The following is a 22,361-nucleotide window of genomic DNA, read 5'->3' on the forward strand; positions in this document are numbered from 1 at the left end:
CAACCTACACAACCTCCAAGGGGGCAAGTACTCCAATTTCCTTCTTTACTTTGAGTTGGTAATCCTTGACCGTCCTGTAGACGTCCAACGAAGCCTAGAGTCTGGCACCTCACTCAAGGTTTATAACTTAAAATCAAAGGAGGGTAGAGCTGGAAGGGAGTTTAAAGATAAAATAACCCAATCTCCTTATCGGAGAAGCTAAAAGTACCCTGTTCAAGGATCAACCTCCAGGTCTTCCAGCGCCCCTGAGCAGGGATTTTCCCGGGTTCCGCGTGCATCCCTAATTAAGCCTGACACGTGTTCGTCAATCCAGACACAACAACATCACCAAAGTATCCAGGACTAGGTCTTTTTTTTCAGGTTTTATTTTTTAAAATAATAAAAGGCTAATGAAATACGTAAACTACAGGCTTCTCGTATCTGCACAATGTTTCAGTGCAAAGAACAAGGAGCATTGCCTTCAGAGCTAGATAAACCAAGTATAAAACTCTGGCTCTACCACCTAGCCATTTGGAGTACCAACTCCCTCCCCCATAAAATCCCTGGCAGAATTACTGTGAGGATATTATATATACATACATATATTCTCATGCATGTGTATGTGTATACATATATACATATATATGTATGTATGTTGTATATAGTTGTAAGGTTATAATACATACATATATTGAGGTTATTTCTTGATGACATTAATATTCAAATCAGTAGACTGATATGTATGTACATATATACATGTATAATACACATACATGTGCATATACATATACACATATACATTAATGTATACATGTGTATATACATTAATGTATACATGTGTATTTACATGCATGCATGTGTGAATATGTATTATACATACATATGTATATATGTGTATACATATACACATGCATAGATGCTAAATACATATACATATATACATATACACCTATGTAGTACAGATATGTATATACACATACATGTATACATGTGTATATGTGTATGTATGCATACTTGTGTGTATATTATATGTATATTCATGTATGTATGTGTATATGTATGCATGTATTCTGCCTCCGCAAGCTGACAATGTGAGTTAGTGTTAAGATTGGGATATTCAGGAATGCATGTTTGGAACTGAATATGGTTGAGTGAAATATGTGTGCCTGATGAACACTATTTGTTTATAAATTGATAAAATAAAATACTAGAGAGCAGACTCAGGAATAAAACTATGGCTTTAGTATGAACAGTGGCTAAACCTTGCCTTGGGGGACTCAAAGCTCTTTGGAAACCAATCTCTTACCTTCCCCACAACTCCTCATTCACAATGAAAATAACAGCATACCAAAACACAAATACCAAACTTTTATTTTAAAACTGTACAAAAGCAAACAAAAAATTCCACTGAGTCACTGTGATAGTTAATCTTATGTATCCACTTAACTGGGTCACAAGATGCCCAGCTATTTGGTCAAACATTATTCTGAGTGTTCCTGTGAGGGTGTTTCTCAATGACATTAACATTCAAATCAGTAGACTGAGTAATGCAGACTGTCCTCCCAAATGTGGGCGGGCCTCGCTGAATCAGTTGAAGGCCTGAATAGAACAAAAGAGCTAACTCTGCCCTAAGAGAAATTCTTCCTGCCTAATAGCCTTTGGACAGGACCATCAGCTTTTTCCCTGCCTTCGGACTTGAATTAAACATCATCTCTTCCTTGGCGTCAAGCCTGCTGCCATCAGACTGGAACTAAACCATCAGCTCTCATGGGACTCCATCTTGCTGACTTATCCTGCAGATCTTGGGATTTAACCGCCTCCATAATCACGTGAGCCAATTCCTTATAATAACCACCGCCCCCCTGCCCCAATATATATTGATTCTGTTTCTCTGGAAAACCTTGACTAATACAGGAACTAACGGAGAACTTCTGACAAACAGAAAGATACAGTTTCTGTTGGATAGAACTGTGTATTCATCTGCAAACTGATAACCAATATCTCCATGATTAGGCCAGATCGCATATATGATGTGACTTGAAAGCGACGAGGCTTCTGCAATACACACCCAAAAATCAAGGTCATTATTTCATCCTCACACCTAGTCTACCAACTTCCTATTTGAAATCAAGACTCTCCAACCTAAGAGGCTGTTTGCTACACAAATAGTCAAGTATTGCAGTACAATGGTCTTGTGGGGAAAAAAAAGCTTCTACGTTGGTGGTTAAAACTGCCACTTTTTCTAGCTGGACCTCTCTGAATCTCAGAAAGAGTTGGCACAACAGATTGATTCATAAGACAGTCACAACAGACTCAACAGACTGAGACTCTGAAGGTCTGGGCCAAGGTCAGAGGGCAACATACAGCTGAGTTCTCTGCAACTGTGCTTCCCAGCTCCCTGATGTGCTCCTGGGGCTTTTCAGGATTAAAACAACTGTGTTTAAAGTCGCTGTACCTAGTTATCATCAACAGGCAGATTAGCTTTTGAAAGCATGTACATTAGCTCTGGATATCACCAAACTACGTTGTAAACAGCATCAAGAAAATAGAAAAGGATGGTATGTTTTACTCAACCGCCTTTCCCAATTCATTCCTGAAGAAAGAGGGAAAGAGTGAGTGGTCTAAAACATGCTTGCTTTTAGAAAGCTGACTTTGGGGGGCAGAGGCCAGAACTGAAAGAGAGAAAGGCAGTCCTCAATGGGATAAGTAAGAAGTCAGGGACTGGGGGCCATAACTTCTTGACTAAAGCTTGAGGGCAGGATGAGGCAGAGAAAGTGTCTTCTAAATAACCCCTGGAGTAGCGAACTCTTTTCCCTGAACCTGTGCTGTATCTTGGTAACACATATTCAACATCTCCACCTGCACCTAAACTGATTGTTTGGTTTCCAGGAATCCTCCCTCCAGGTCACTGGGAGCTTCAATTCCTTAGAAGAAAGGTAAGCTTCAGAACTGAGTCCTGGGAGAAAAGTGGTACAAATAGAAACCACAAAAGGGTCTGGATTTGGGTTAAGGTGAAGAGACGTTCCATAATCATGGGGTTGGGCCAGGCGACTGAAGTCCAGGGTGCTGGGCTGGATGGTGATGGGAGCAGGTAATGTGGCATATCCCTAAAAAGAAGGAGCCTTGAGCTCCTGAAGGGCTGGGCCAAGGTCAGGGGGCAAGGACAGGATTATATCCTTCAGCTCTGGGGCCTTCGGGGGTAGTAAAGAAGAGTTCACCTTCAGGGACACATCTCCATTAGCATGGCCTTTCCCTTCTGGCTTGGGGACAATTGATTCCTCTGATTTGTGTAGTTCTGAACAAATGACTAGAGGTGCTGTGTTTTTTCCTCCATCATGAAGGCAAGGTTCAAAGAAAGGGCGAAGGGGGCCAGAGAAATTGTGGGTGAAAGTAAAGATGTGGGACTTGTTGGTCACATTGTAGAAAGAGATGACTCCCGCTTCATAGTCCAGGAAAATCCCCACACACCGTGGAGGCTCTTTAAGGCGGAAGGAGGTCTGCGGGGATGTGAGAGCTTCATACTCATTCCCACGACTCTGTCGCAGAAGCCAGTGTCCATTGGCAGGTGAGGCAGTAACCTTCCCCTTCCTGCTCACTGACTCACTACATACTCCAAGAATCCATTTGGTCTTGTCTCCCACATACACCTCCCAGTAGTGGCAGCCAGTCGTGAAGTACTCAGAGCCTAGGATGCTGACAACGAAATCAAATCTCTGGGGGTTGTCAGGTACAGGCTGCCGTCTGTCTCCAAGCCTTACACATCTTTGGTCCTCAGAAAGGATGAGTTTGGGATGTGCTGTGTCTGGGTCCAGGGTCACTGCCACTGCAAAGAGACACAGACAGGTGAGGCTTGGAAGCATAGGTCTTAAGGGATTTGGGGATGGCTTTGGAGGGAAAAAGAATCTTAGGTCTGCCATCACTGTCATTAGCCCATTTTAGTTCATGGATTCCCGCCCCCACCATGTGTACTGGAACCAAAGAATATTCTCTTTCAAAGAATAGGTCTCCTGGTCGATTACTAAGTAATAGAAGAAAAAGTTCTTCTTCATCTGTCTGTGAAACTGCTTTAATCCTCAGGAAGTAACTACCTGTTATGATTTAAGTGTGTCCCTCAAAAGTTCACGTGTTGGAACCTTAATCCCTCATTGCTGCAGTGTTCAGAGGTAGGGCTTAGTGGGAAGTGTTTGGGTCCTTCACAAAGAGATGAATGCAGTTTTCACAACACTGGGTTTATTTCTCTGGAGAGCAGGTTATGATAAAGCAGGTCAGGGCACTTTGTCTCCTCTCTGCTTTTGCAGGCACTCACTTGCCCTTCTGTTCTTCCAGAAGCAACTATCACTATACTATGAAGTAGCCCAAGCCCTTCACCAGATACAGTCGCCCAGTCTTGGACCATCCAGCCCCAAGAACCCTGAGCTAAATAAACCTCTTTCCTTGATAAATTACCCAGTCTCGGGTATTCTGTTATAGCAACAGAAAACAGAGTAAGACACCACCTTTGTCTTTGATGTTCCAAAATAATCAAATGTGTGATGATAAATACAGGGTTTGTTGTTAGATCCTGTAGCCACATAGCATGTTTGAATCCCAGCTCTGCCACATGCTAGTTATGTGACCTTGGGCTTGTTATTCATCTCTGAACCTTAGTTTCCTCATCTGTAAAATGGAAATAGTAACAGAACCTGTGTTGTAGAGCTATTGTGCAGACTTGATGAACTAATGATACAGTGCCTCATTCCTACAGTGAGTGCATGATATTCATTCTGTCACCTAAAATTATTACTTATAATTATCTGCTTTATTTTATTTTATTTGAGGCAGGGTCTCACTATGTTTCCCAGGATGGAATGCAGTAGGTATTCATGGGCATGCAGTCATAACACACTACAGCCTTGAATTCCTGGCCTCAGGTGAACCTCCCACTGCAGCCTCCCAAGTAGGTAGGACGAAATTATCATTTTTAAATGTTAATATAGAGAGAAGGATTCTTCCCTATATATAAATTGTGGATTATGAGCGTCACAGTGAGTCTCCTTCCTTCCCCAAATACAGGAAACAGGTTCTTCTTGGAGAGTTAAGTCCATAAACCATACACAGTTGAGGTGGTGGCAATAAGCCAGATTGTAAATGTGAGACAGAAGGGTTTGTAAGTTCCCAGAATGCCAGCCAAGGTGACCTGGAGTTCTCTCGAGTGGCCAACTCATAATTTGTTGTACTCTGCCTGAAGGAAGATGGTGTGAACAGGAGGAGGATAAAAGCCTAGAAAATTGATAAGGATCCCAAAGCAGTGAAAAAAACAGGTCCCATTTGAACAGCAGCAAAAAATGCAAACTATTTAGGAATACATTGAAAGAGAGGTGCAAATCTTTTCATAATGTATATTGTTGGGGCATCTGCTCAACCCATTCCCTTCTTCTCTGAGGATCTCAATCACCACCCCTAAGCAAATTGGTCTGCAGAGAAAGAAGAAAAAGCAAATGTGTAGAAAGAGGCGGAAGCAGTGGCTATTTATCTGGTTGTGGGATAGGAAGGACTTCCCAAACCTGAAAGCATGGAAGAGACTACACAGAAAAAGATGAATGAATTTGACTATGTAAAAATAAAACACTTATGCATCAGAAAAATACTATAAGGAAGTACAAATGAAAAGTAATTGGTGACAAATATGACAAAGAGCTAATATACTTTATCTAGAAAGAGTCTTCACAAATCAAAAAAAAGCCCAAATAGAACAGGAACAGACAAGTCACACAAAGAAGAAATACAAATAACTGATAAACATAGGAAAAATCTCAAAAATCACAGAAAACCCTTAAGAAGACCAAACCTAATATTATCAGTGCTGTAAAAGAGGGGATACTTTCTAAATCTAAATATGACCTCAAGATCGATCACAAAGATTTTTTAAATTTGATAGGCAGATATACAGATTTGATTTAAAAATTTTTAAATTACCTGCATTCCAGAGGAATGGAACAAAATCTAAGGTTTCAAAGCCATAAGGAGGAAGTGCTCTGAGATATGGACCTATTTGATTGGTATAACTTACCAAAATGCAACCGGGCTCTTCTCCAGCCTGAAAAATGAGAAAAGGGGATCATTAAAGTACCAGAGACATCAAGAACTCCCGTAGGGTGGTGGTCAAATGTGCATCTCACCTGAGTTTGCTGCAGCTCTTTTCAGCTCTATGAAAGAAGAAACAAGGGGAATGAGCTATCACTGCAAATATTAGGGCAACAGGAGATAAGTTGGTACGGAAGTTACAAGAACATGGGAAACTTACTCAGTTCACTCCGGAGCTTCTCTAAAGAATGAAAACAATTTGGCAAATCAGAAGGAGGAACTCTATGTAGAGGCCCTCCCATAATGCTACAGTCCCATCCCAACCATGAGCAGACAGATACTCAATAGCCATACCCTGGAACTTCCCCAGAAGAGTTTGCAAGAGCAATAGATCCCAGCTGTGGACCATGGGAGTATCCCCAGAGATACTGCAGAGGATCAGCAAATTCCTATGTGAGCCAAACCTTATCTGCAGGCTAAATAAATAACACATTTCACACCTACAGGTAATGACAACATAAATTATGTAGATGTTGTAGGAAATATTACTTCATTTAAAACTATCACTGAGTATTGGACTTTGTGATCATGTATATTTTCTCAATGTAATAATAATGCATAGATATGTCACATGTCTACAGATTTATTTTTATTTTTATTTTTATTTTGAGATTGAGTTTCGCTCTTTTTGCCCAGGCTGGAGTACAATGGTGCAATCTCGGCTCACTGCAACCTCTGCCTCCCGGGTTCAAGCGATTCTCCTGCCCCAGCCTCCCAAGTAGCTGGGATTACAGGCGTGCACCACCACACCCAGCTAATTTTGTATTTTTAATAGAGATGGGGTTTCACCATGTTGTCAGGCTGGTCACAAACTCCTGTCCTCAAGTGATCCACCTGCCTTGGCCTCCCAAAGTGCTGGGATTATAGGCGTGAGCCACTGCACCTGGCCAGATTTTTTTTTAATGTTAAAAAGAGGTCCTCACACATGAAATGATGGAGAAGTACTGCTCCAGCATATTCAGTTTAATGAGGATCCCGTCCTCCTGGACCCCATCTAAGGAAATGTCATGCCTGGGTGATAAAAGGGACTTCCAGATGGCTTCACCTATGGGAGGTGCATCTATCTCTTCCTGGTGAAACGTTTTTCATTTAAAGACTAGAAAATAGTTGTGCAGGAAAGAGGAGCAGAGAATACTTGAGAAAAGAGGCCTTTGAGAGCCAAGAAAGCCCCAGTCCCCATGGCTTGAATTACCAGTACCCCCTCCCTTCTGCCCCAGGAAGTGAAACTGAGATGCTCATCCCAAAGCAAAAGTGTCAGCAGAAGGAGCTTGTGCCATGGATAAGGAGCAGAACTTACTGACAGCTTTATGGAGTTTTCCTAAAAACCAGAAAGAGAGAGAAGAGTGAGTGATCAGATCCTGCCTCTTTTTCCTCAGAGCTGTGGCAGCCTCATCACTCCACCCCACAAGATTAAAATGATGGTGACGCTTCTATGTCCCTAGTCCAGCTCCATGTCCCAGAGTTCAGACCCAGAAATCTGATGGTGCTGGTGACACTGTCCCAGTGACCCAGCCTGCCCGGGACTTTGGTTCCTCCTTCCCCTTCCCCTCCTTTTCATCTGTCTGGTTTCATTTCTGCTGTCTGCATGAGTGTTTCTATATGTTTGTAATTGCGGTACATGAGTGTATGCACTGCTGTCCTTTTATAGCCCACCGTTTATGGTATCTAAGGTGTAAAACTAGCTAAAGGCCTAGCATGAACTTGTTAATATGGCTTTATTATTCTCTACAGTAACTCCCCTGAGGTTATACATTTCACAAATTGGAGGTCCCAGAAGATTTGGGGACATGTGTATGAGACATATGTTTCTGGGGAGTACTTGCAGCTTCTCTGGAGGGCCATGTGGCCCACATTTCCCCCTACCCAGCATTGGCCCTGCTGGACAATTGAAGTTATACATCCTGAGTCCACCACCAGTCCCTGTGCTAAGGGCCGGGCATGTGTTAGGCATTAGGCATTGGAGCAATGCAGCCGAATACGACACGGCTCCTAAGGAGCTTATGCTTTATTGTTACCATCTCCACTACTAACAGCTTCCATTTACTGTCTTCTGTGCTTATACTGAAGTAGGCACTGAATCCTCTATATAATGTGAGGTGCCTAGAATTATTATTGCCATTTTATAGGGGGGTGGTCTGAGGCTCAAAGGGACACAAAATTTGCCCAAGGTCTTCCAGCTAGTAAGTGACCAAGGAGGCAGGATTCAATCTAAGTCTGTCTGACTCCTGAGTTGGAGGCCCTCTCCCTTACCCCACACTGTTCCCTCTTCACTTGAGCAGAACAGCCAGTGTCTGCCAGATACACGCCACACCTGCACCGGCTTGGAGGAAATGTAAGGAGGGAAGAGAGGAGACGCTGAAATCATTGAATCTGGAGTCATCTGAGCCAGTGACTTGTCTTCCCAGATAGACTTCAACAAGGTGTCCAACTCAGTGGCCCACAGTAAATGTCAAATTAATGAAGACAAAATGGCAATAAGGAAAAGGACTTCCAGGCACTGTGACAGATTTTTTTTTAAGGTTGCCTGTTTTAACACTGAAAACAATCAGGTAAGGGGAAGTTATCTGCATTTTGCTGATGAGGAAACCAAAACCTAAGTGGCAGACCAATGATCTGAGGTGTCACTGACCCCAGAGCCTGCGACCCTTCCTTTGTATCACACCACCTCTCTCTATGCAAAGGTTGTGTGGATTCTTGAAATTCCCATACATCCCATATGACCACATTAATATACTTTTCAATAATATGTAGACTTCTTTTTAAAATGGTTGGCGGAAAGGCTAATGAAGGGAGTTTATGGTAATCTAGGCCTGTGAATTTTGACCTGGGCACCTCCTTACCCACTGCCACAAGCTCCATAGCCCCTTGACATTGCACACTAAATTCCAATAATATCAATGGAGGATATATGTGTGCATGTGTGTACAGTATTATAAAAATAGACTTATAATAATGACTGTCAACATTTACATAGAAAAATAAAGAATGTGTTTTTTGTTCCCTACCCCTTACTCTTTTATATCATTACCTTTTTCTTTAGCATGGTCTGAAAGAAGATTGTCTAGAGGAAGAAAGGAAAAGATAATGAGATTTTTTGCCACTGCCTTGAGGGTCCCTGATTCCTATTGATTTTACCTGCCCTTGGACCTGTCCACCTCTATCTTCACCTCCACCTCCCTGATCCGGTCTCTAATCAACTCTCATCTGGACAACAGAAATGGCAGACCAAATTGTCTCCCACATCCTGTCTTAATCCCTCTGGTCTCTACTAAACTCTGCAGCCTGAGAGAATTGTTTAGTTTTTTTTGTTTTTTTTTTTTTTTTAAATCTGCCACCCTGGCTGGATTGCAGTAGCGTGATCTTGACTCACTGCAGATTTTTAAAAAAAATCTGCCACCCTGGCTGGATTGCAGTGGCACGATCTTGACTCACTGCAACCTCTGTCTCCGGGGTTCAAGCAATTCTCCTGTCTGTCTCCTGAGTAGCTGGGATTACAGGCACGCACCACCATGCTCCACTAATTTTTGTATTTTTAGTAGAGACAGGGTTTTGCCATGTTAATCAGGCTGGGCTTGAACTCCTGACCTCAGGTGATCCACCCTCTTCAGCCTCCCAAAGTGCTAGGATTACAGGCGTGAGCCACCATGCCCGGCCAAGTTTTTCAAAGCACAATTACATCTGATATCCCCATTCCTTGCTTTACCACTGCTCTTACGAGAATGACTAAAATCCTGAATGTGACCCACCAGGCCTCAGGAGGCTCAGCTCCGCCTCACTCCCCAGCCTCACCCCTGCCACTTTTCCCCTCACTCCTGCACCTCCTCAGCTCCCCAGTGAGTGCTGCTTTCCCCGACCATGCTTCTCTCTGAAGCTGTTCTTTCTGCGGTGGCTGGTTTTCCATTCCCTCTTCACTCATGACTTCTAGTCCTTCAGGACAAACTTCGTACCCTCAACCCTCAAGCTTGGTTGGTTCATTCTGGTCATAGCCTTCACAGAACCAGGAGCTTTCTTGTGTAGCGTTTGTACACATTTATTTGTGTTAACTATTTAATTCATCTCATTTCCCTGACTACACTGAAAGTTCCAGGAGGGCAAAAACTGTGTCTGCTTTTACTCACTATTGCATCCCCAGAATCTAGTATTGTCCAGGGCATTTGGCAGATAATTATCAAGTATTTGTTGAACAAATAAAAGCTTCCCCCATTCAAGCTACTCGACTCCCACAGAATAAGATCAAGCAATGAGCTCACAGGCAAAACTCATTAAACATACAGGAAGGCAAAGCTATTACAAGTAAGAGGCAGTAAAAACTGGAAGCAACGGATTTAGACATTGCCACCATCACCAAGGATAGCAGATAATGGAATTTTCAGGAACAGAATCCAGGTTAGTGGGTATGGGGGCACAGAAGTTAACAACAAAAGAAACATCTCCCCTGCCCCCCAGCCAAGAACACTTACCCACCTCCGTCACATGTTCATAGAGAAGCTTTTCTAAAAGGGAGAGAGAAATGTCAGCTCAGCTTAGGAAGGGCTTTTTCTAACAGGCACAAGTGTCCCAAGATGCCCCAAGCTGCCTGAGTAGGACTGACTCCTTGTCACTATAGGTAAGCGGGCATTTGAAATGATTAGAGAGTCTTCAAACCATCAGATAAGGGCAGGAGTGTTGGATTACATGACTGTGACTTTCAAAGTCCCTTGCAGCCCTGAGATCCTGTGAAATGTGACCATTTTTTATGAGAGTCTTATCCAATGGATATAATTGGATTTCTTTATTAAAGGGCTGTAATTCATTTCTTAGTTAATTAGCAGGCTGGCATAGTCAGTTATTTTCTTATTTTTCAAAGGATGAGAATTTACAGCTCTGCCCAGGGGCCTTTCTGCAGTTTATTGAACTCCCTTTGCAATGTGTGTCCCCAGGGCACGGCTCTCCCAGTTTTCTCCCAGCCAACTTGCAGTGTCCCCAACCTATGGACAAGTGTCAGGTCTACATCTACTTCCGTCTGGCCCTTTCCCAGAGCAGTCATAGTCCCACTTCCCACCAGCCTGACCTCCCTTACCATTTAATTACCTTTTGCTCTTCTTTGCTTCCAGATAAGGCAAAGACACACCATGATGAGAAGTACCAGGACAGGCAGGATCACAGCCAGAGCCACTGCTGAGGGGGAGAGACTCCCCACAGATGGGGCTGAAACAGAAACCACCAACGACTGACCTCAGGGAGATGTCTAAGAGCTTCTGGCATGCCTCAGATGGCAGGCGGCTCCAGCACATCCCAACTGTCTCCATCACCTCTAGGGAGAGAGCTCCGGCCAAGAGGCTCTTTGCTTCTCTGATAACTCAAGCCCTGGATGGCATTAAAGATAACTGAGGCTGGGAACGGTGGCTCACGCCTGTAATACCAGCACTTTGGGAGGCAGAGGCAGGAGGATCATCTGAGATCAGGAGTTCAAGACCAGCTGGCCAATGTGGGGAAACTCCGTGTCTACTAAAAATACAAAAATTAGCCAGGTGTGGTGGCAGGCACCTGTAATCCCAGCTCTTCAGGAGGCTGAGGCAGGAGAATCCCTTGAACCCGGGAGGCAGAGGTTGCAGTGAGCCAAGGTCACGCCATTGTACTGCAGCCTGGGTGACAAGAGTGAAACTCCATCTCAAAAAAACAAAACAAAACAAAACAAAACAAAACTGAGATGTTCCTCTCTCGGGAATGGTTTGGATGGTCCTGCCTCAAGATGATGACTTAAACAAACTTCTTGACCACAATCTCATCCTGCCCTATAATTCAATGGAAAAATAAGCCCGGGACTTCAGAGGACTGAAGGCACTCTCCTCACTACATACCTCCAGTCTTCCCAGGAGCACCTGCCTGTTTACCCCTGTCAATCCTCACTCTGCTCTAGAAGAGCAGGCAGCAACCTCTTTGCCCTGAGCACTGTCCACGGGGGCAAAGCAGTTTCTATGATGCCACAGCAGTAGGCCTGAAGCCTAGGCAGGAGAGAAAGGGGAAAAGAAAGAGGAAATAGAGGAGAGGAAACGAGCAGAAGCGGGCTATGGGTAGAAGTGGTCAAGAGCCTAAGCTGGGGGTATGTCCTTGCTCAATGCTGTGTGACCCAAAGCAGGAGACTGAGCACCTCCAAGCCCATTGTCCCTCATCTGTAAAATGTGTGCATGACAGGACTCCTCATCTCTTTGAGGTTTGGAGAGATTTAAAGAGGCCAGTCATATAAAGCATTCAGTCTCCTAAGTAGCTGGGATTACAGGCACATGCCACCATGCCCGGCTAATTTTTGTATTTTTTTGGTAGAGACAAGGTTTTGCCATGTTGGCCAGGCTGGTCTCCAATTCGTTTCAAGGATCATTAAAAGGTTCAGGCCAGGTGTGGTGACTCACACCTGTAATCCTAGCACTTTGGGAGGCTGAAGCAGGAGGATCACTACAGCTCAGGAGTTTCAGACCAGCCTGGGCAGCATGGTGAGAGCTCATCTTTATTATAAATAAAAAAGAAAAAATAAGTAAAAGGTTCGAACCCTTGGACCCATTAATTCTACTTCCAGAAGTACATTATTAAAAAAAAAATCAAAATCACTTTCCAAAATATGTTCAAAGATGTTCATTGCACCCTTCTTTATAATATGAGGAAAATTTGGAAAGCATCCAGATGCCCAGAAACAGGGCTTTGATTAATTTTATTATTCTATAGCCACATGGCGAAATACTATGCAGCCCTTAAAATCATATTACTTAGGGACATGGGCAAAGAAAACAAATGCTCATGACATCATAAGTGGAAAAATATCCTGGGCACAAGAATACACATGCTTAAACATACATGCTCAGAGATACATATATACAAAAAAGTCTTGCAAGAAAGATACAAAAATGTTAGCAGCAGTTCTCTCTAATTTAAGCTATTATAGGCCATTTTTCAGTTTCCTTTAAATATTTTGGATTTTTTTCAAATTTTCTACAATATATATGCTTTATTCTTAGAATTTAAAAAAATTTAAAATTCCTCAAAAAGTTCCTACTAGGGTAGGAATTTCCTCGGGAACCACCAGCGCCTTCAAACCTGTTTCCACCCCAGCTTTTACTTGCTATGACCACAGCTGTGGTCTTCTCTTGGCCAAGGGCCATGTTGTGGATGGTTCAGGACACATTCCCCAGTGTGCTGTCCCTGACTCTGCTAGACACTGCTATTTGGAAGAGCCCAGCTTTTTCCAGAGAGTGGGCCTCTGACAGGGATGGAAGTACCCTGCCTTGAGGTTCTCTCCACTTGGCCCAGGGCTCTGGGAACCATCCCACCTATCTGCACACCAGCAGGGCCTCCGCCAGGGTATGGTCCTGGCCACAGCCCTCTTCCCCCATAGCCTCCTGTGATGAACAGGGGCAGCTGTTAATGGAACTTGAATGTTTTTCCTCTCTCCACTCTCTCCCCACGCTCCTCCTAATGGGATAAGCCAGTCTCTAGCTTTATTCTCAGACGTTTAAAAATTCACCCATAGCAATAACTGTATCACATGATTCAGATTCCTGTAGGCACCTCGGTCCCCTTTTAAAAATTACTTTTCAGCCGGGCATGGTGGCTCATGCCTGTAATTCCAGCACTTTGGGAGGCTGAGGCGGGTGGATCACCTGAGGTCGGGAGTTCGAGACCAGCCTGACCAACATGAAGAAACCCCGTCTCTACTAAAAATACAAAAATTAGCCGGGCATGGTGGCACATGCCTGTAATCCCAGCTACTCGGGAGGCTGAGGCAGGAGAATCACTTGAACCTGGGAGGCAGAGGTTGTGGTGAGCCCAGATAGCATCATTGCACTCCAGCCTGGGCAACAAGAGTGAAACTCCATCTCCAAAAAAAAGAAAAAAGAAAAAAAAATTAGCTGGCCATGGTGGCGGGCACCAGTAATCCCAGCTAACTCAGGAGGCTGAGGCAGGAGAATCACCTGAACCCAGGAGGCGAAGTTGCAGTGGGCCAAGATTGCACCAATGCACTCCAGCCTGGGCAACAAGAGCAACACTCCATCTCAAAAAAAAAAAAAAAATTAATTTTCACCCCAAAGGACTCCAATTTGGAAAGTCTGTCTACCAACTATTGAGTGTTTTAAAGTAATTGATTCATCCCCACTTCATGGTGTGCAACTTCAAATTATGACCAAAAGATAATCAGCATGTGACCATGTGAAGCCAGTGTCATTCAAGCAAATGCAAAGACATGGTTTGGGTTGGGTTGAGTTGGGTTGGGTTTGGTAGACTGATTTTTTAAAATATTAGTAGACTGATTTTTGTGGACTGATTTTCGGTAAACTTTTTTTTAAATATTGAAGCTAGTTTGAGAACACTCTCAACTGGGTGCAGTGGCTCACACCTGTAATGCCAACACTTTGGGAGGCCAAGCGGGGAGGATTGCTGGATTGGAAACCAGTCTGGGAAACATAGGGAGACCCTGTCTCTACTAAAAGTAAAAAAAAAAATTAACCAGACATGGTAGTGTATGTGTAGTCCCAGCTACTTGGGAGGCTGAGGTGGCAGGATTACTTGAGCCCAGGTGGTCAAGGCTACAGTGAGCTATGATTGCACTACTGCACTCCAGCCTGGGCAACAGAGCAAGGCCCTATCTCAAAAAAAAAAAAAAAAAAAAAAAAAAAAAAAAAGAGAGAGAGAAAAAAACACTATCTCTCCCTTCCTAACCCTTTACTTTCTCAGGAACCCCAGGAGAGGACCCATTAAGTAAATCCTGTCACAGCAGGGGATCTGTCCCTTGAAGACATTTCTTTACAGCCATGTAATGAGTTCCTTGATAATGGAGCATAGAAAGATGACCCAGGGAGGAAAAGCTATTATCTGAGCCTCCAAGCCCTATTTAACCAGGACCTGCATTGTACAGTGTTTTCCAAAGTCTGAGTTCCTTCCTTATCAGAAATGCCTGGGCCAGCTTCACAGCCTCAGCTGAGATCAATGGACATGGCTGGGTAAGGCTGAGCCATCCTGGCAAGTAAAAACTACACTGCAGATGAAAGAAAAGTCTAGACATGGAGAGACAAAGTAGGTCCTGATTGAGCTTGTCCAATTGCCACAAATGACCCTGGGCACCTCAAACCCATTCTAACCTGCAACCTGCAGGATCACGGTGTCCTCTTTACTCAGATTTCCAACTTGGATCAGACATCGGTAAGACCCTTGGTCCTCAAGGCGCACGTCAAGGATCTGCAGAGTGACACTTCCCTCTTGGGCATCTCTCACTAGCACCGTCCTCCCCTTATATTCCGGCATCAGATCTTCATCCTGGTCCTTCCCATCCCGGAATACGTGAACAGCCTGGGAGCGCTGCGGGAATGGGGACCGCAGCCACCTCACCTCCTTGGGTACCGTCCCGGGCCAGAGGGAGAGAGGGCAGAGCAGCTCGGCTGTGCCCCCTAGTAGGGCCACGTGGAACTTGCCGGCATCCCCTGCGCGGCCTGGACAAAAAAAGAGACAAGGCCAACTGGGAGGGACGGCAGGAGAAAGCTTGGGAAGGGATGAGGAAGAGGATATCCCGGGGACGGACAGAGCCCAGGAAGGACTCTGGAAAGGATTGCCAGGGCCGGGGGAACAGAACCCCAAAAGACATAATGTTTCCAGCCAAGCTTCCTTATTCTGGGGACGCCAATATCACATGTACCAGGCAGGGAAAGAGGATCAGAAACTCCTACCTGACACATGCACAGACAGCCGGAGGAAGACGAGAGGGATGAGGCAGCCAGAGAGCCAGGAGCCGGCAGAACTCGCCATCTCCATCCGAACTAGGACACACAGAGGGAGACAGCACAAGCGGGCTGATGGGCTTGGCGTGACAGAGGGTATAACCCAGGAGCCGAGGCCGAGACGGTATTGCTGGTGCTCTGGGATCACAAAGGCCGGGGCTCCAATCCCAGCTCTGCTACTTACCTCCTTGTGATACTGTGACCGAACTTCTCTGAGACTGTGTTTCTTCATCTTCAAAACGGGTAAAAGAACTGTGCCTCCTTGTGGGATTATGGTGAGGGTTGAAAGAGGTAAATGCTCACACAGAGGCTGGCATGTTAAGTCTCTAAATGCCGTGAGTGAGGATGTCAGTGCAGATGAGATGAGTGAGGATCCAGAACTTATACCCAGAACTAACCAAGGAAACACCAGTAATGGCCTTTTTTTACAGTTGGTGTCCAAGGCCAGGCTTGGGAAATGCCTGTTTCAAGCCAATCTTTGCCCAAGATGCAGCCTGGAGGTTTCCCTGACAGCCTTTTCAAGTTTGACTCTTGATAAATAACAGATCAAGGCAGTGAGGTCCCTCCATGTCATCCTGAAGGCACTAATCCTACAAATTCAGGGTCTGGCGCTAGAAAGACCTGGGTTCAAGTCTTAGCTCTGCCTATTACTAGCTCTGTGTCCCTAGGAAGGTTGCATAACATCTCTGGACCTCGGGTTCTTAATCTATGAAGGGAAACTGTCCTCCCAGATGAGTGTGAGGGTTCAAAAAGATACTGCCTGCCAAGCACTGGCCACAAATGCCTGGCAGAACAAGTGCTCATAAGTGTGTAGTTGTTGTTATTATTACTAAGTGAGGAAAATTATCCCTAGCAGGTCCAGATGACCGTGTGCATGAATCACAGGGAGACCCTAAAGGATTTCCTCCTGTAAAGCTCTTTCCCCACCTATTTGCTACTGCCTGAATTTGCTTTAGCAGGAAACAGAATCTCTCATGCCACAAGTGAGCATAAAGTTTAAAATGTAAATGCTCTAGGAAAAGGCAACTCATCTCTTAAATTCTCTCCAAGGTTCAAATCCTTTCCAAAGAGGAGGCTTTTGTATAAGTCAGAAGGCCCAGTCCCTGAAGGTCATGGAAAAGGTCATGACACACGGAGGGGGTGTCAAAGGGAGACTGGGAAACTGAAGATGAAGCTAGCGTTGAACACATTCTCATTTTAAACACGCAATTCTGTTTTCTCATGGCAAAAAGCACACTGGTTTAGGGTTGTTCTTGTTTTTCTTTAAATCATATTTTATACAACATACCCCTCTAAGCAAATGACAACATAGCACTAGGTCATAGTGAGGTCAGGATCACATTAGGACCCATTTTTTTGTGACTGTCCCACCCACTTTCCTATAGGTTACTAGCTACTCAAAAACTGGACAAGAGAAGTTAAGTAAATGAGAAAAGCTCTCTATTTTATCAATTATGGTTGAAGGTGGAAGTAGGACCCAGGATTCCCTGGCGTTATCCCTAATCCCAAAACCCCTCAACTTTCTAGTGACTCTGAAGCACACCCTGGGTAGACATGCTCAGAGTGACCCAAAGCTCCAAGCTAACCCAAGGCTGCCTGAAATCAAATAGAAGGAGACCTCTATGGACCCATATTCCAAGATTCAGACAATCTATGAAGTGGTTAAGAGGGTGAGCTCTAGGCTGGGCATGGTAGCTCATGCCTATAACCCTGCACTTTCGGGAGGCCAAGGCAGGAGGATCACTTGAGCTCAGGAGTTAGAGACTAGCCTGGGCAACATAGTGAGACTCCATCTCTACAAAAAATAAAAGAAAATTAGCTTGGCATGGTGGCACGCACCTGTAGTCCTAGCTACTCAGGAGGTTGAGGTGGGAGGATTTCTTGAGCCTGGGAGGTTGAGGCTGCAGTGAGCTGTGATTGCACCACTGCACTCCAACCTGGGTAACAAAGCAAGACCTTGTCTCAAAAAAAAAAAATTTTTTTTAAAAAAAAGAATGAGCTCTAGAGTCAGCCTGGGTTCAAGTCCTGGCTCTGCCATTTCCTAACTGGTGGCCTTAGACAGGTTAGTTTACTTCTCCAAACCTCCTCTTGCTCACACATGAAATGAAGTTAATAATAGTACCTACCTCATAGATAGGGTTATAGTAAGGATCAAAGAAAATACATGTAAAATGATTTGCACCAGATGCTGGAAATAAAAAGCAAATGAAGTCCTTCTGTTAGATTGTCACTCTATGTAAGAAGTGCTACCAGGTCCTTTTTTTCATATTTTCTTACACAGATGTAAGAACCATCTGGTCACCATACTGACCTCCAGGATTTATTCTTCTAATCTAGTTTGCCAGGATGGCCCCTTCCTCCATCTCTTCTAACATGTAACATATCAATATTATAGTAGTCAACATCCTATTAATGGCTGTGAAGTAACACTAAATCATAAATATGTTTCTAATTATGATATTGCTCTAAATCAATAATAGTTCTTATTTATTGCATTTGTTGGTTCTCCATATATATTGTCTTCAGTACTGACAACATCTCTGAAAAGTAGGTATTATTCTCTTTTACACTTAGAACAGGAAAGGCAATCATACACACTTCAGGGTACCATGCAAGTGAATTGCCGGGATCCTTTCTGGAAGCAGATAGAATGTAAAACGTGGATAAACAGATGAATGAATGCATGCCTATATAGCCCTGTATCATGAGTTATAAAATGAGCAAATCACCACCACACTTTACCGAGTGATTATCATGGAACTCCTTTACAAAGAAATTTTCCCCAACAAATATAAAATATGATTTCACTTCCTAAAGTTCAATATATATGCCACAGTTTGGGGCTTTTTCTGTCTTACTTATTGTAGGAAAATCTGGAAATGATCCAAAACAAGGACAAAAATATCAAATCATCTGTAATTCCTCCACCCAAAGATAATGTTTCTATAAATATTCTTTCTATGCATGTACATAACTTTTTGTAAAACAAACAAACAAAAACCATGACTGGGCACAGTGGCTCACGCCTGTAATCCCAGCACTTTGAGGTAGAGGTGGGAAGATTGCTTGAGCCCAGGAGTTTGAGACCAGCCTGGGCAACATGGCAAACCCCTGTTGCTACAAAAAAATACAAAAATAAATCAACTGGCTATGGTGGTATGTGCCTGTGGTCCCAGCTACTTGGGAGGCTGAGGTAGGAGGATTACCTGAGCCCAGGAGGTTGAGGCTGCAGTGAGCCATGATCGCGCCCCTGCACTCCAGTCTGGATGACAGAGCAAGACCCTGTCTTAAATAAATAAATAAATAAATAAATACTTTATATACTGTTTTGATACCTGATATTTTCACCAAGTGCTACATTATGTGTATTTCCCAAAGCAATCAAATCTTCTTTACATGACTTTAGGATTCCATCATGGACATAGAATTTTAGAAGTTAGGATATAAGATGTAAAAGCTTTAAAATAATTCTATATTGAGGACATTTAGGTTGTTTTCCAATACATCGTTATTATAAACATTGCTATAAGTGACAGTGGATTGAGGGCTAGAATCAGACGGCTTAGTCCTAGTCTTGGCTTGGTCCCTTACTGCTCTGTGATTTTGTAACTTTTTTTTTTTTTTTTTTTGAGACAGAGTTTCACTCTGCCGCCAAGCTGGAGTGCAGTGGCATGATCTCAGATCACTGCAACCTCTGCCTCCCAGGTTCAAGCAATTCTCCTGCCTCAGCCTCCCGAGTACCTGGGACTACAGGCGCACACCACCATGCCCAGCTAATTTTTGTATTTTTAGTAGAGACGGAGTTTCACCATGTTGGCCAGGATGGTCTCAAACTCCTGACCTCATGATCTGCCCTCCTCAGCCTCCCAAAGTGTTGGGATTACAGGTGTGAGCCACTGCGCCCAGCCATGACTTTGTAACTTTAAGCAAGTCACTTAGATTCTTAGGCCTTAAGTTTCCCATCTTTAAAATGGGAAGACTTTTCATCTGCACTGACAAATTGCCTTCCAGAAAGTCATATCAACTTACCAAAGTATCCTATGAAATTTCTTGTTTTCCCACAACCTTACCATCACTGGATATTATCATTTAAAAAAAAAATTTGCCAATTTCATGAGTAACAAAATGCCATCTCTTTTTTTTTGTTTGATGGTGTTTCATTTCAATTTGTATTTCTTTGTTTACTCACTGGTTATTTGGACTTTGTCAATTACCTGTCTATGTAATTTGCTCATTTATCTATTGGGACATTTATTTCTTAATGGTTTGCAAAATTCTTCATATACTAACCATTTTTTTCCACTACACATGTTGGAAACATGGCAGTTATTTACATTTTAAGTTTGAAACAATTTAATTTTTAAAACTTCTAAATCAGAAAAAAGATTGTAACAGATGTTCTCTTGACAGTCCCAAGCAGTTTAATATGACCCTGCAAATCTGCAATTGATCAGTCTAAAAGCACACAGCACAGCGTCCAGCAAATAGTAAGAGCTAAATAAATGTTGGCTTTAATTTAATAATGATGACAATACTACTTAAATAAGAGTACTTCAACAAAACCCATCCAGCAATCTTGTCACTTGTCTCCTTTTGTGTTTCTTTAGTGATAGCTAACAACTGCCCCATTTCACCCTTGAAAATGTTCTTGTGCGTAAGGAGAAAGGGGATTATTTCTCTACTAAACCTGAGGATCCTGAGAAAGTTAAAGGACTAAAAAGCATGAAGAGAGAGAGGAGGACTCACCACCTTCTGGATCAGGGACGCTTGTTCCTCTCACAGGCAAAGCTGGAGTTTGCAAGCTGGGAACACTCCTTCCCCATGCAGAGAGACCAGGGAGCAGGCAAGCGCATCAGGAAGGCCTAGGGATGTGGGCTGGGAAAAGTTCATATTTTATGAAATATGAGAGGCCAGGGCTCTCTCTGCCCCCACAGAACTCCCTTCTCGCTGTCCCTGTAAACCAGCAAGCCACACCCTGTCTGTCTGCCCCTGATAAAAGAACAGAGCAAAGAGGAGGCTCCCAAAAATGAGGGAACCACTGAGTATGACTGACCGGGTAGGAGGGACGTTTGCCCCTCCACTCCCTTTTCCTCCGATGCTGCCAATAGTAATTCCCTTTGATGCGTTTTGATCCTATCACATTCTTTCTGAAAACCTTCCCCCTTTACTTTTCAAATCAGAGTAAATTGGAAGATTGGTTTCAAAGACATCCACCAATTAACCACCTTCTTTAACTCACTATCTTTATCTCCAGCTACACCCTGACATGTGCCTTCTGATAAGCAAGCTTGCTGTTTTCCAACATGTGATAAACGCTTCCCGCCTGTCTTGCTTTCATAATATCCTTAGCTGTATGTTCATAATCTCCATAATTATATCATTAACAACACATTACACATTTTTATGTCCTTTGAACTTTATAAAGATGGAGCCCATTGTACCTAATTCCCAATTATTCCCTTTTTTTATTCAACATTAGCTTCTGAGTCTAGCAGACGTCTGTGGTGGCCCACACCATGTCCCCTCAGCCCACCCAATTTTGGTGTAGCTGAGACTTGCAGGCAAGCTGCTAGCATGTCACCTCATAGGCCATGGCATTTTTTTGCTTGCCTGTCTTGGGGCTTTCTACAAAGCCTTGGAAGGCTGTGCAGCCCAGGAGTTCACCAAAGCTAACACCTTGGAGACATAAACAACGGTGAGGGGAGTCAAGACAAAATGCTCCAGGCTTGCACCTTCAGCTCTGAGCTGTATTCGACATGATTCCTCCGAGTGTTCCCAATGGGACTGAGCACGGTGGTTCATAGTGGTAAGTAGCTCCGTACTGCACCTTTTATTGACTTTTCTTCCTTTTTTGCTCATTCCCATTTCTGCTTCCTGGGATTACCTCCTAAATACACTCTTGAACTGAAGGACTTGTCTCACACCTCACACTCTGTTCTGGGGGTGTACAAATTAAGACACTGAAATTAATCCAGGTTGTTTCACAGAGCGCTAGGATATTCATTCACTGCTATATAGTAGACCATTATACAAATCTACCAACAGTTTCTCTCGTCCCTTAATGATAGAAATGTGGGTTGTTTCTGGGCTTTAGCTTTTATAAATAATACTGTCCTGAACATTCTTTTTTTTTTTTTTTTGAGACAGAGTCTCGCTCCGTCGCCCAGGCTGGAGTGCAGTGGTACGATCTCGGCTCACTGCAAGCTCCGCCTCCTGGGTTCATGCCATTCTCCTGCCTCAGCCTCCGGAGTAGCTGGGACTACAGACGCCCGCCACCACGCCCAGCTATTTTTTTTTTTTTTTTTTTTTTTTGTATTTTTAGTAGAGACAGGGTTTCACCGTGTTAGCCAGGATGGTCTTGATCTCCTGACCTTGTGATCCACCCGCCTCGGCCTCCCAAAGTGCTGGGATTACAGGCGTGAGCCACCGCGCCCGGCCTCGTGCCCTGAACATTCTTGATAGGTATTTCCTGCTCACATGTGCAAGAATTTCTCTAGAGCACCAGTTCTTAATGTGTGG

At 43.7% G+C, this 22,361-nt stretch overlaps 1 protein-coding gene and 1 long non-coding RNA gene across 4 annotated transcripts; one reads left to right on the forward strand and one right to left on the reverse strand.

Annotated features, from left to right (window-relative positions):
* Positions 1–1,326: 1,326 nt before the first annotated feature.
* On the reverse strand, positions 1,327–20,766 carry ERMAP (erythroblast membrane associated protein). Of its 3 annotated transcripts, XM_024344993.3 has the most exons (11): positions 20,589–20,766; positions 15,792–15,881; positions 15,210–15,557; positions 11,173–11,289; positions 10,563–10,595; positions 9,131–9,163; positions 7,400–7,420; positions 6,263–6,283; positions 6,138–6,164; positions 6,029–6,055; positions 1,327–3,802 (listed from the first exon to the last, which is right to left on the reverse strand). In XM_024344993.3, exons 2-11 carry the CDS (start codon positions 15,874–15,876, stop codon positions 3,087–3,089), a joined length of 1,428 nt encoding a protein of 475 aa, XP_024200761.1. In that variant the 5' UTR covers positions 15,877–15,881; positions 20,589–20,766; the 3' UTR covers positions 1,327–3,086. The 3 variants fall into 3 exon arrangements, with proteins under 3 accessions (XP_024200761.1, XP_054538114.1, XP_016815972.2); XM_054682139.2 differs by lacking the exon at positions 20,589–20,766 and having other exon boundaries at positions 15,792–17,635; XM_016960483.4 differs by lacking the exons at positions 6,263–6,283; positions 20,589–20,766 and having other exon boundaries at positions 2,945–3,802; positions 15,792–17,635.
* On the forward strand, positions 2,869–4,424 carry LOC134807175 (uncharacterized). The gene is made up of 3 exons (XR_010146914.1): positions 2,869–2,915; positions 3,403–3,544; positions 4,306–4,424. It is a non-coding gene; the product is annotated as an uncharacterized LOC134807175 (long non-coding RNA).
* Positions 20,767–22,361: the final 1,595 nt, after the last annotated feature.

Source organism: Pan troglodytes, chromosome 1, assembly GCF_028858775.2.
Source record: "Pan troglodytes isolate AG18354 chromosome 1, NHGRI_mPanTro3-v2.0_pri, whole genome shotgun sequence".
NCBI classification, from domain to species: domain Eukaryota; kingdom Metazoa; phylum Chordata; class Mammalia; order Primates; family Hominidae; genus Pan; species Pan troglodytes.

Bases quoted from the DNA above. Each gene is read 5' to 3' on its own strand.
- ERMAP (XM_054682139.2), bottom strand. From the start codon at position 16,074: ATGAAGAAACACAGTCTCAGAGAAGTTCGGTCACAGTATCACAAGGAG. The intron at 11,290-15,209 runs GTTAGAATGGGT...TTTCTGTTTCAG, and splicing joins CGTGATCCTGCAGGTTGCAG to CCCCATCTGTGGGGAGTCTC. The intron at 3,803-6,028 runs GTAAGTTATACC...GTCTCTTTGCAG, and splicing joins AAGAGCCCGGTTGCATTTTG to TGGCAGTGACCCTGGACCCA.